The sequence below is a fragment of the Uranotaenia lowii genome, chromosome 1, assembly GCF_029784155.1.
Source record: "Uranotaenia lowii strain MFRU-FL chromosome 1, ASM2978415v1, whole genome shotgun sequence".
In the NCBI taxonomy this organism is placed as follows: Eukaryota; Metazoa; Arthropoda; class Insecta; order Diptera; family Culicidae; genus Uranotaenia; species Uranotaenia lowii.
The window spans coordinates 167,723,861-167,736,338 of record NC_073691.1 but is presented as its reverse complement, the minus strand read 5'-3'; the positions used below and the strand labels follow the sequence as shown (position 1 = coordinate 167,736,338).

The 12,478-nt window shown below is 39.1% G+C and overlaps 1 protein-coding gene across 1 annotated transcript; it reads right to left on the bottom strand.

Annotated features, from left to right (window-relative positions):
• Positions 1 to 2,320: 2,320 nt before the first annotated feature.
• On the bottom strand, positions 2,321 to 4,967 carry LOC129738127 (uncharacterized). Its single transcript, XM_055729312.1, has 4 exons — positions 4,545 to 4,967; positions 3,824 to 4,462; positions 2,914 to 3,371; positions 2,321 to 2,537 (listed from the first exon to the last, which is right to left on the bottom strand). The coding sequence occupies exons 1-4, from the start codon at positions 4,854 to 4,856 to the stop codon at positions 2,321 to 2,323; spliced, it is 1,626 nt and encodes a 541-aa protein (XP_055585287.1). The 5' UTR covers positions 4,857 to 4,967.
• Between the last annotated feature and the right edge of the window lie 7,511 nt (positions 4,968 to 12,478).

Here is a 12,478-nt window from a genome sequence, read left to right as displayed (position 1 = left end):
GCTGGCCAGGAAGACGATCACCTGGAGTAGCTATCGGAACCTCAGCTACAGGAAGCCACCAGCGTACCCATTATTATTATTATTATTTTTATTAAAGACATTTTACCATTTACATGGCATTCGTGTCTGTTACTATAACAACAAAAACATCTACATTTTATCAAAGATTAACTCAATTAGGAATCCGAATTGTTGAGAAAGATATTGATCGATGCTCATCAATTATCGAGAGATCCAGGCGCATCTTCCAACTAGTCACCAACGCAACTGTGCCCAACATCTGTCCAGTCACAAGGCTAACAGATCGCTCATGGTTTTATGCGCCTCCGAAAATTGACTACACGTTGAGAAACACTATAAAAGCCGGCAGTAATCGCACAATCGTGCTTCCGAAATTCCATGAGTTCATTGCAAAGTATTCGGGACACATACAGTGCTATACAGATGGTTCCAAGAACGCGAACGAAACCGGAGCAGGAGTCTACATACCGCCAAGGAAAATAAGCTGTGCACTACCAGGCGGATGTAGTATTTTCTCAGCAGAAGCATACGCACTAAATGTCGCTGTCCAAGAAACCAACAGGAATGACCGTTTTCTGATCTTAACCGATTCTGCCAGCTGTTTGGATGTACTTTTGAAAGGTAATTCTCGACATCCATGGATTCAGTCTCTTGAGAATCAAACACGCGGTCGCAATATTACTTTTACGTGGGTACCAGAACACGCCGGAATACCTGGCAACGAAGAAGCGGACAAATGTGCAAATATGGCACGCAACCAACCAATACTCGATACAAACTCAAGAGTTCCAGCTCACGACGCTATACGATCTATAAAAAATAGTACTTGGATAACATGGGAATACCGATGGCACTCGAATCAATCCTTCCTGAGACAAAATAAATACACGCCAAACAAGTATAAAGACCGGAAGTGCCCCTCAGACCAGCGTGTCCTTACGAGACTTCGTATAGGGCACACCAGGCTCACTCACTCACACTTGTTTGACAAAAGTCCTGCACCGATTTGTCAATTCTGTGGTGTACAAATCACAGTTCAACACATCTTAACTGACTGCTACGGATACAAGGAGGCTCGAGAGGAACACAACATAAAAGGAACTGTTTTCGAAATTTAAAAAAACGAAGAATTCAGCGAAAAATCTCTTCTAGACTTTTTGAAAAAATGTAACATTTACAAAACTCTGTAAAGTCCATAACATTAAGACACGAATGCCATACAGATGGTAAAGTGTCTCAAATAAAATTATAATAATAATCTACATTTTATCCGTCAGATTACAGAGTTTTATGAATTTTACAACGTTGGTTTCTTTGCTTGTACAATTCGATAAAATATCATAGATTAAGCCTTCCATATCACAAGCTCGTCGGGCTTGATCAAATCCTCTACAATCAACCAGAATATGTTGGACAGTTATTCTTACTCCGCAAACCAGCGTACCCAGATCGAAAATTTTTATACTGAACCCTAGACGTTCCCCTTCCCTCTCCTAAATTAAATTATAATTTAACAGTTGAGTCGCCGCGACTATTACGGCCCCCCCTTCTACTAACATAGATAAGTTAAGTGATACACTCGGCAAAATGAAACTTTGTAAGTAAAATGCCTTAATAAACAGACCTTTGATTAAAAAAAAAAAAATATTTTCCTTTCTATCTTCCTTTCTCCTCTCACAAAGTGTTAAGTTAAGAAAACAATTGTAAACAACCAAAATCGATTTTGGCTCCTTAAAGTTTGAAGGTATGAGCCGTTTCAAATAAAGAATTGTTAAAAAATTGTAGCTTACAAAATAGCGGCGACGAGTTTAACCTTTGCAAAAGAATGTATATATAGCAGCATACTACCCGGTATACAGAGTATTATAGAGATACCAATCAGTGTCGATGCAGAGGTTAACAATCTGCGGGACCCTTTTAGGAAAAAAAAATCCAACAGCCAATCGGAACGCGCGCGAATTGAAAAGGTGATCACATAAATATTATTCTGCAGATCATTCTCTGGCTGCTCGCTTTCGCTGTCATGACCTTTCATCGGCGTGTGTAGTTTCAGAAGAGAAAAATATTGGCCCAAGGTAGATGATAATTTGGTGTACGATCTTATGATAACCATTTAATAACCATCCGTTGGTCAGGTATTCGATTGAACGAAAATGGAGCTCTGTTAAGGTGTGATAACTTCATCAGTAAAGTAAACGTTGAGCAAATAACGAAGGAATGTTTCGACACCGCGAGCATAAGCTTATTTTTCTTTCGGGATCGGGAGTTTCATGTTTAAATAAGGTAAAAGATTGCTTTTTTAGGTAAAACTCAACAGTTCAAGTACTTTATTGTGTAGCCCTTGGTCCTCCAGCGGAGGTTCTACCAAGTACAAGGCACTATAGATAGGGTGTCGTTCGACCAGGATCTTCACCAGCAGTTCGTGCGGCGAAATCCGATGCTTGAGCAGCACAAAATGGTACTGCTCATGATTGTAAGTGATTTCGGAGCAGTGGAGCTGCTGCTCGGCAGCTAATCTGAAAGTGGAACAAACGATAAAACCAACTTTGACTTCGCAGGATTTGGTTTGCCTGTAAATGTTTTTGGTTCTTAGAAGCGTTAGAATTCCAACTAGTTGAATGGTGAAATACTGTTGTTCGTTGCATTGAACGTTGGATCACGTGCAATATTTTGCAGTCGTAGTTATCCGTATAAAGTTAAAAAAAAACGGTGAGGATTTTTAGAAACTGACACACTTAACACTGTTTTTTGAGGTATTACTTATGTTGTAGTGCGCAGTCCGAGTAAATAAATGATGCGCAATATTTATGGTAAAAGGTGATTCGCTGAATCATCGTAAATAATTTTCTTAAGACTAAACACAGACTTACCTATGGTCTAAGTAGTACTTACTTAAATAACAGCATTCTTTCCACTTCACTAAATTCGGCGGAAAAGATCAAATCATATCCTATTTGTTTTGCCTTAAAATTTCTCATGATATCCCTATAAAAATTAACATCAATCTGAAACGGAACCGTGTTCAAATCTCGCTGCCCGGTTGCGATCTCAGATGCCAGGTGCTTCAGATCCACCTGACCCAAACCCCGACGGCCGCGCTTGGCCTGCACCTCGATCGGATCCACAATGCCGTCTTTGTGTTTGCCCAACGGGCCGCCACCCCATCCGAGCTTCTTCAGCATGCGATAGCCGATGTTGTCCTCCTTCAGTTGGTCCTTCTTTCTTTTCGGGGCCGCTGAGCCATTCGGACTGGTTGTCTTCTCTTCATACGGATTCCCGTTGAAATCAAGCTCGATGGGAGATTTCAACCGATCAACGGTAGAATGAATCCAGCAGTAGTTTGGATTTGACTGTCAATGGAAAGGTAACCACTTTTTTTAATTCAGGTTCAGAATACCGATTCCGTATTCAGATTCAAATTCAGAATACAGATTCAAAATTCAGGATTCATATTCAGAATTCAAATTCAGAATCCAGAATTCAGATTCAGAATTCAGATTTAGAATGCAAATTCAGAAATGAAATTAAGATCAGATTTAGAATTCAGATTCAGTGTTTAGATTCAGAATTGAAACTCAGAATTCAGATACAGAAATTAAATTGAGAGCTTAAAATTCAGTTTCAAAATTTTAATTCTGAATTCCGATAGCACTAAAAATTCATTTTGGGATGCCTGGTATTAATTGAGAAATGGGGAAATAATGAATTTCGTAAATATGATCGATATTTCGTTACAGCTCCTGAAAGCTGTCGAACGGATAATAAAACGGATCTTAATTACTAAGAATTTCGCTGTACTTACCATAATGTGGTAGCATTTCCGTCGCATCAGCTGCATGACTGTCTCCCTGGCTTTGCGTTTGGCTTTTTTACATTGGCCGCATGCGTTTGCCAGGGGATAACCGGCCGCAGACGCCGAAACCTGCCAACTGCCTTTTTCGCACATCTTGACCGTCCAAACAAATCGCCCACGCTGCAGCATGTCGAATTCCCGGGCGCTTTTGTCCAAATCGTCATCGAGAAGGACGAAGTTGTGGAAAACATCGTCAATCGATCCGATCGTACTGACCGGGGATAACATAAGCGCTGCCTGTTTTCGTCGTTGGCCAGCTACTTGGGCCTCGTTGATGCCGTGTATCCAACGATTGGCAGCTTTCGAACCAGGTACCATATAACGGCGAGCGGTTTTCCGGCTGAACAGATAATGGAACTGTTCGGCTACTGGTCGTCCTAGTTTCTCCAGCTGGGACATAACCTCCGGACTGTAAACCGTACCCAGTAGTTGCACATTTACGAACGCTTGAGCCAAAGGAACCAGCTGCTCTTCCGGAATGACGGTTTTGTAGCGTTGCATAAATCTCCGCCGTAATTCCCAGTGGTGTTCCGTTTCGGAGGGATTACTATAGCTGTCCACGCTCCAGGAACTATCAATAGGGTCCGACTTTAGAAGATTGAAATAAACCGTATTAATTTTTATACGCTCAAGATTTTTTTTCAGAAACTTAAATACCCTTGATACAAACCTCTATTGCCTGACAACTGTCGGTATCCTTTTCGACCTTGATCCGGACCGTCGACATCACTGTGGGAGGTTCCGAATCCATCGAAGATACCGATATGGTATCAACTAACTGTTCTATGATCTCGACATCATCGTTTTCTTCGTCTTCCAGGTCCACTATCTCAATCGGCCCCGTACTAGAGCCACGGTTGGCCACGTATTTGCGCTCAGCCTTCATTTCCGGTTGCTCTTCGTCTTCACTTTCCAGAGCGATGGTTTCGCTTATTAGAAGCACATCGTTATCTTCGATCACGGGAAAATCTTTGGAGGACATTTTTTGAGCTTTAGGATAATCTTGCGTCGAAGCTAATTAAGGTAATATTATCAATATATCACTATTTTCAAAGAAATACTTTGCGTGCTGAAATGATCCGCACGATTTTCGATGGCGTTTTTTTGTTTAATATCTACATTCCTACACGGAAAATAATTAAAAGGTAAAATATACCGAGATAGCAAGGTGAACGCTCGTGAAAGCCAAAAAGGTAACTTCTATACCTCTTCGAGGTGAACTCACCTCACAGCGAGGTAAAATCACGTAAAATTTACGCGAGGTGAAGTTGACCTGGATTGAGCTAAAAAAAACGGTACAATTCATTTCGAAAAAAGTAACACGCAGAAAAAAGACGGGGGGTCGGTTCAACAAAACGTTTTGTTATTTTATTTTGTATTTTCAATGCACATTTTCCCGTTATTTTCATGAAAAAATCAATTGGAAATAATTACAAAATTTTGTAATTTTTGCACACTCAGTTTTTACTACTTGAAATCAAAGTTTGGTTTGCTTTCAAATGAAAACCTAGTTTTTTTAATAAACGTGTAGTTCAAAAACAAAATAAACATAGGTTAAAAAATGGAAAAAAAAAGAAAAAAAAATAGAGAAAATTTTGATTCATCTGATACGAGCACACCATGTAGAAAACTGCGAAAATTGAGGGAGGAGGCCACCAGCAGCGGTGGAATCGCGGTGGATATTTTTCCGGAGAGTTTGAACCTCCGAAGAAACCCCCGAATAGCACGAACCATGGTATCACATTCATTTTACAGTGAATTTTAATGTGACCATGTACTTCATGGTAAAAAGATCGTCCGAGCGTAATTCAAGAATTTGCACACTCCGAGTTTTTCGTGTAAGGTTGATATTTTGACAGCCGCGCTGCGGCACGTGTTTTTTTTTCACTTCTTCAATTCTCGGTCGACAACCCAAGCAACCAAAAGTCGCGTTTTTACTTAACTCCGAACTCCGAAGTTCACATTTGGCTGAAAAAACGTATTACGGGAACTTCAGGTGACTCTTGTCGCCTAAAAGTTACTCAGGAACTTACATCGCCCTTTGAAAGGTTAATACTACCGATAACGGAACTTCTAAGCGCATTTAATGGAACTTCTTTCAAGAAGGTCGATAACGTTCGCGTAACATTCCAAAACGCACCATTAAGATACTTGAAGGTGTTTTAAAGAACCTATATGGGAATTCTAAGCGACATGTCAAAAATGTTTTTCAAGAAGGTCGATAACGTTCGCGTAACATTCTAAAGCGCACCATTAAGGTACTTGAAGGTGTTTTAAAGAACCTATATGGGAATTCTAAGCGACATGTCAAAAATGTCTGTCAATTCCTTGTCATGGTATTTGTTTTGTTTATATCTGTACTGATATATACAAATGGAATTCAAGATTTTTTCGAATTTTTCTTATAAATGTTAAATAAGATATTCGAATAAATTCTTGATGATGCGAATTTTTGTAATGATTCATATTGTGTACTGAAAGTCCTTTGAACGAAATAAGGTTCCTCCAATTGACCAACCCACTCAATCATCTCAAATGACATTAAGTTTAAATACTAATCATTACAGTGGCAATTAGCTATTGCTGGATTGGTCGAGAGGCTGGTGAGTTTCATTGCAACCTAGAGAGCAGCGGTTCAATTCTCTAGGCGTGTAAGCAGCTTTTGTAATCAAAACAATATAATTTAAATCAATGAGATAGACCATGATAGACCGGCAACCTAGCAATCTGACATGTGGTTGTCAGAGCAATCTGTCAATCGGATTTTTTTTTCGGCGCGTAGAAGTTTCTTGACATTCTCTTAGAAGCTGAACAGCGTTCTCTACAGCCACCTAAACGAACTTGAAAGTAGCTTTAAGAACTTAAATTTTGGGCTGATTAGCATTCTCTTCAGACACAAACGAGAGCTGATTAAGCTTCTATGGAACCTTTTTAAGGGAATTCTGGTTGCTTGGGAATCGATTTTCTCGAGGTTTTTTTTTATAACTTTTAAGAAGTGTTCGGAAATGGGCGCAACGGTAAGTTTAATACTATACAGCTATACAGCAGGAGCTATACAAAAGGCAAACATCTAATAAATCTTTTTTTATCATTCCAGCAATATAAAACGGACACACAGCGAAAGGCAGAGGATGCAGTAGCCAACGAATGCCGCGAGCAGCAATGGGATGCAGGATGCAGGAGTGTGTGAGTAAAGTGTTCAGATATTTTGAATAAATAGTTAATTCAAATAAATTCATTTGTTTTTTTTTTAATTATTTATAAAAATGATGACATTTTCAAAATAAATAACAAAAATCCCCACCAAGACCAAAGATTTTTATTTCAGCGGGCGAACAATATAAATTATCGGACTTTCATGGTTTTACCATGAAAAACTGGAAGCTGTTTTAACCATGAACTTTATATTTTTGAACTTCTCAATGTATGGAAAATCGCCATTTTTTTCATGGTCACGCTGCATAACAATACCCCTTTTTCATGGTTATTTTCGTCAAAACTATGAAATGTATGGTCGAAAACTATGAATTTCAATGTGAATTCACGGTATCGAGGACGATAATAATTTTTATTTAATTTTTTATTTATTTATTTATTGCAAACAGATACATAAAATCCCGAATAGGATTGCACCGTGAAAACACCATGAATTCCATATTCACAAACCATAAATTGTATGGTTTACACCATGATTATAATCGTCCACGATACCGTGAATACACATTGGAATTCATAGTTTACGACCGTACATTTCATCGTTTTGCCGAAAATAACCATGAAAAAGGGGTATTGTTATGCAGCGTGACCATGAAAAAAATGGCGATTTTCCATACATTGAGAAGCCCAAAAATATGAAGTTCATTGTTGTAGCATCTTCCAATTTTTCATAGTAAAATCATGAAAATCCGATGATTTTCATTGTTAAACCGCTGTAATAAAAATTTTTGCTTATGGTGGGTTTTTTGTACTCGGTTTTTTTCTGTCATCATTTTTTCATGTTTGTTTTAGCAAAAAAAAAACAATAAATTTCTTGACATTTATTATTTATTCTAATAATCCTGACACATTACTTACAATTAATTATTCACTGGACTGCTTTGAGGCTCGCATCCCGTCATCCATTGGCTACCGGAACCTGTGCCATCCGCAGAGTGTTTGTTGCTAGAATATAAAATATTATTAATGATTGTCTCCTGTTAACTTTAACTTTAACTTACCGTTGCGCCAATCTCCGAACACTTTGAATAAACATATTAAAAAAACCTTCTAAAACATATAAAAAAACTTTCGAAAACCCTTCTCCCGACCGAGAATGATTGCGGAGAGAAAAAAAACGTCCCACGAGCTGCGGCTGTCAAAAAATCGCCCTACACGAAAAACTTGGAATTGTGAACTCTTGAAAAATTTACGCTCGCCGGATGTTGTTTTTACCATGAAGTTCATGGTCACATTGAAATTCAATGGAAAAAGAATGTGATACCATGGTTCTGTTCTATTCGGGATTAATACATTTTAGATATTGTCGCTGAATCCCCAAACCGGAGTTATCGTCAATGAGCGCTGGCGACATTTACTGGCGACACTCACTGGCGACAAGTTATTATCAGGACGTGTACAACTTCGGGTGTGTTCTTATACCAAAGATTTTTTATTTCAAAGGAAAGTGCCGCAAAAATAAAGGATTTTTTCCTTTGGTTTTGGTATAAATAAAAAATCCTTTGGTTCAAATGCATTTTCCTCTGTTTCAAAGATTTTTTCTTTTGAAAAATCTTAGATTCAAAATATTAATGCTTTGATACAAAAACCAGTTTCATTTGATTTAAAGTTATTATCTTTGCTCAAAGGTAATTTAGATATAGATTTAAAAGCATAATTTATTCATTGAACCATTTTCCATATATTCCAATTGGAAGATTTTTACCCTGTTGTTTCGAAGTTCCTATTAGGAGTTTGAATAATAAAAAGATACAATTTTAGTTCTTAAATTATTTTTTATTCACAAACACGTAAAACACTGGTTCACTATAACCGAGTAGGGTCCTTGATATCGTTGACAAAGTTTCGCATTCTCCGTGGGCCGGTCAATAAACTTCCGAAAGCCACTCCAGCTGCTGGCTGGTCCGACTGGTGATTGCCGTTGAAGATTGGGCCGAAAAAATACGACCGCGGGATTTGGGGAGGTGTTACTTTGCGCAGCTTTCTCCATGTTCGAGAGACTTGGAAATCTATCCGTCGGCCGTGGTCCTGTAACTATACAAGCGTTTTAGAAAATCTTGAATTCACTTAAATATTCAGTATTTATTAACTTACACTTACCATTTCGCATCCTGAATCCTCCTTATTTATAGCTTACTGCGATTCACTGGTTTGATTTTTAAAATGAGCGGCCGAACTTTATTCGATTTTTCGGTTTTCTGTTCTTCTTGCAAGTCAATGCATTTTTTTTTTATTTTGTTTCGATTATAGTCGTTTTACCATCTTTATGGCATTCGCGACTTTATCAACGTTACAGTTGGCGGATCGTTATTGAGAAACTATCCGGTACAACTGTGTTCGATGTTTACTCTTGGGCTCGAACTCGCGGACATCGGCTCAGGAGACAACAGACTTGCCAACTGAGCTATATCACAAGCCCTAAGTCAATGCAAAATATCTTCTAAGTTTGAAGTTTTTGTTTCAAAAAATTATTCTTTTCAGTTTAAAACATTTTTCTTCGGTTGAAAGAAAATTTACTTTGTTTCTAAAGAAATAAGCAATTGAACAAATTTCTTTTGAACCAAAGAATTTGTTTGAAATCAAAGTCCAAAGTTATTCAATTCAAAAAATTTATTCTTTCTTTCAAAAATTATTTTTTTCAATCAAAACTATAATTCATTGATTCAAAGAAAATAGGAGCTGGATTCAAAAAAATTAATGTTTTGAATCAAAGTCAGATTTAATTCGTTCCAAAATTCAAGTTTACTCTGCGTGAATACACGGAATCGTCCATCTTGTGACAGGCAATCGTAATCATAGGCATGGTAGGCGAACAATTCGCTGTCAAAAAGCGGTCCGTCTCCACCCCCACCAATGAGAAACTTTTGGTACTCCTTGCCTACTGTTGCTCAATATGCAACCACCCGTAGCTGTATAGGCACGCTGGTTATTACTTTACAAAAGCGTTGCCAGTAATGATATTTCACAACGTCGCTAGTTGGCAAGGTTGCCGATCACCAGCGCAAAAACTTCGGATTTCAACTTCAATGACAATAGTACTCCAATGGCTTCGCCGTTTAAGGAGTTGTTATTGATCTTAAATTCTATAATCTATGATCTAATCAATAATAAAGCGATAAAAAAAGTTACAGTGGTTGTATATATGAAACGACCGAGAAGTTCACGTAGAATTACTACAGCCTATCCCGAGTCAATGTGTTTTTCGTTTCAAATAAGCATTCTAGAATAAAGTATGTCGAATTTTTTAAAGGAACTTAACTTCGAAAAAAAATCATTCTTCCATAAATTGTCGTTTTAATAACTATTAGACCATTAAAGATAGTATGCAGCTTTTTCAACTGCATAACAAAAGGAGAATTAAATATAAGTATAAGCAGAAACAAGGCCGATGTCGTCGAAATTATGCGCCCGGCAGTTATGCAAATAATGTGATAAACACATGAGCTTTGTATCAAACGCTTGCGAGAAAAGCCTACAATGACTGCTTTGATCTAAACGCTTGACTCAGGGCAAAAGCTCTCAAACTGTTTTTAGTCTCATGCGTCTCGTTGGATTGGAATCAGTATCATGTTTTCATTTCCCTTAAGATCACATAGCAATCACTAGCTTAAACTGTTGCTTAAACACGAGATTCCCGAGGAAGCGTTAGATTGACCATGTTTTCATATCTACAAATAACACAAAAAAGGCCCTTTTCAGGGCCAAAATCTTAAAGAGAGTTGCGCTTGACTTTTCTTTTACAGTAGGTGGATGACGAGTGCGTTGTGTTGGTGGTGCGTGATGGGTGGGTGGTGCGTGATGGGTGGGTGGTGTGTGATGGGTGGGTGGTGAGTGATGGGTGGGTGGTGTGTGATGGGTGGGTGGTATGTGATGGGTGGGTGGTGTGTGATGGGTGGGTGGTGTGTGATGGGTGGGTGGTGTGTGATGGGTGGGTGGTGTGTGATGAGCTGTGGTGTGCGATGGGTGGTGGTGGTGCGTGATGGGTGGGTGGCGTGTTATGGGTGGGTGATGTGTGATGGATGGGTGGTGTGCGATGGGTGGGTGGTGGTGGTATTTGATGGGCGGGTGATGTGTTACGTGCGGATGGTGTGCGATGGTGGGTGTTAAGCGAAGGGTGGGGATGGGGAATGTGGTGGGTGAAGGTGGTAAGGGGGTTGCGGCAGTGTGTGTGTGTGTGTGTGTGTGTGTGTGTGTGTGTGTGTGTGTGTGTGTGTGTGTGTGTGTGTGTGTGTGTGTGTGTGTGTGTGTGTGTGTGTGTGTGTGTGTGTGTGTGTGTGTGTGTGTGTGTGTGTGTGTGTGTGTGTGTGTGTGTGTGTGTGTGTGTGTGTGTGTGTGTGTGTGTGTGTGTGTGTGTGTGTGTGTGTGTGTGTGTGTGTGATGGGTTGGTGAGGTGAGTTAGTGAGGTTCTGAGCTGTCACAACACAACTTGCTTCCGCCGCTGTTGGTCACCTCTGCTACTGCCCGTGTCACTAGTTTCAATTTCTCTAATACAATGAACCAAACCGTCAGTTGACCCCTTCTTTTATACCTTTCGTAGGCTGGAAATAACAAAACTCATGAAGGGGCGGGGCGTCTAATTTTTTTCCAATATCGAATAGCCAATCAACGTTGAGCAGGCTTGGTATGTCTTTTAAGAGAGATGTCTTTGAAAGAGGCGTTTTTCGTGACGCGAGATCGGTTCGCGAATTTCAATTTGCCCCCCTATAGTGTTGCCGTAAGACGTAATTCTACGTCAAAAAATATATGTACACAAATCATGAAATTAAACTCAGCAATGAAAATAACTTAAAACTAATACCGTATTTGTTTATGCCGAGTGTTGCACTAGTGTTGCACTGGTGCACCACTAGGTGCTGTCAAACTGTTTGTTTATTCGGACGGTGTTGCACTGGTTTTGACCTGTCGGAGTTCTGCTTACGGACGGTGGCCCACCGATAATTTTGCCAGTGTTGCGAGAGAGCGTGTGAGTGAGCGAGGTAGCAATACACTGGCGAGGATTTGTGTTTGTTTTTATCGGGTACGGTGGAACACTCCACGAGTGGAGAAAACAAATACAGTATAAATGAACAATAACATAAATTCAAATATATACATGATGCAGGTTAATTTTGATATAATGAAAAAATATTGCACGAATTTAAAAGTGTTGATGATACATTGGAATTAAGAAGAAACTGCTTTATAGAATTTTTGAAATGACCATAATTGCGAAACGGACCACACTTTTCTTCAAGAAAGTTAAAAAGTTGTACGCCTCTGAAGGCTAAAGAACGTTCTCCAATAGTTGTACTGACCGAAGGGCGGGTTAACATATTTCTATTACGGGTTAAGTATTGATGATTGGTACGATCAAAATATACATTGCAGTGTGTGCTATTTGTAATGCTC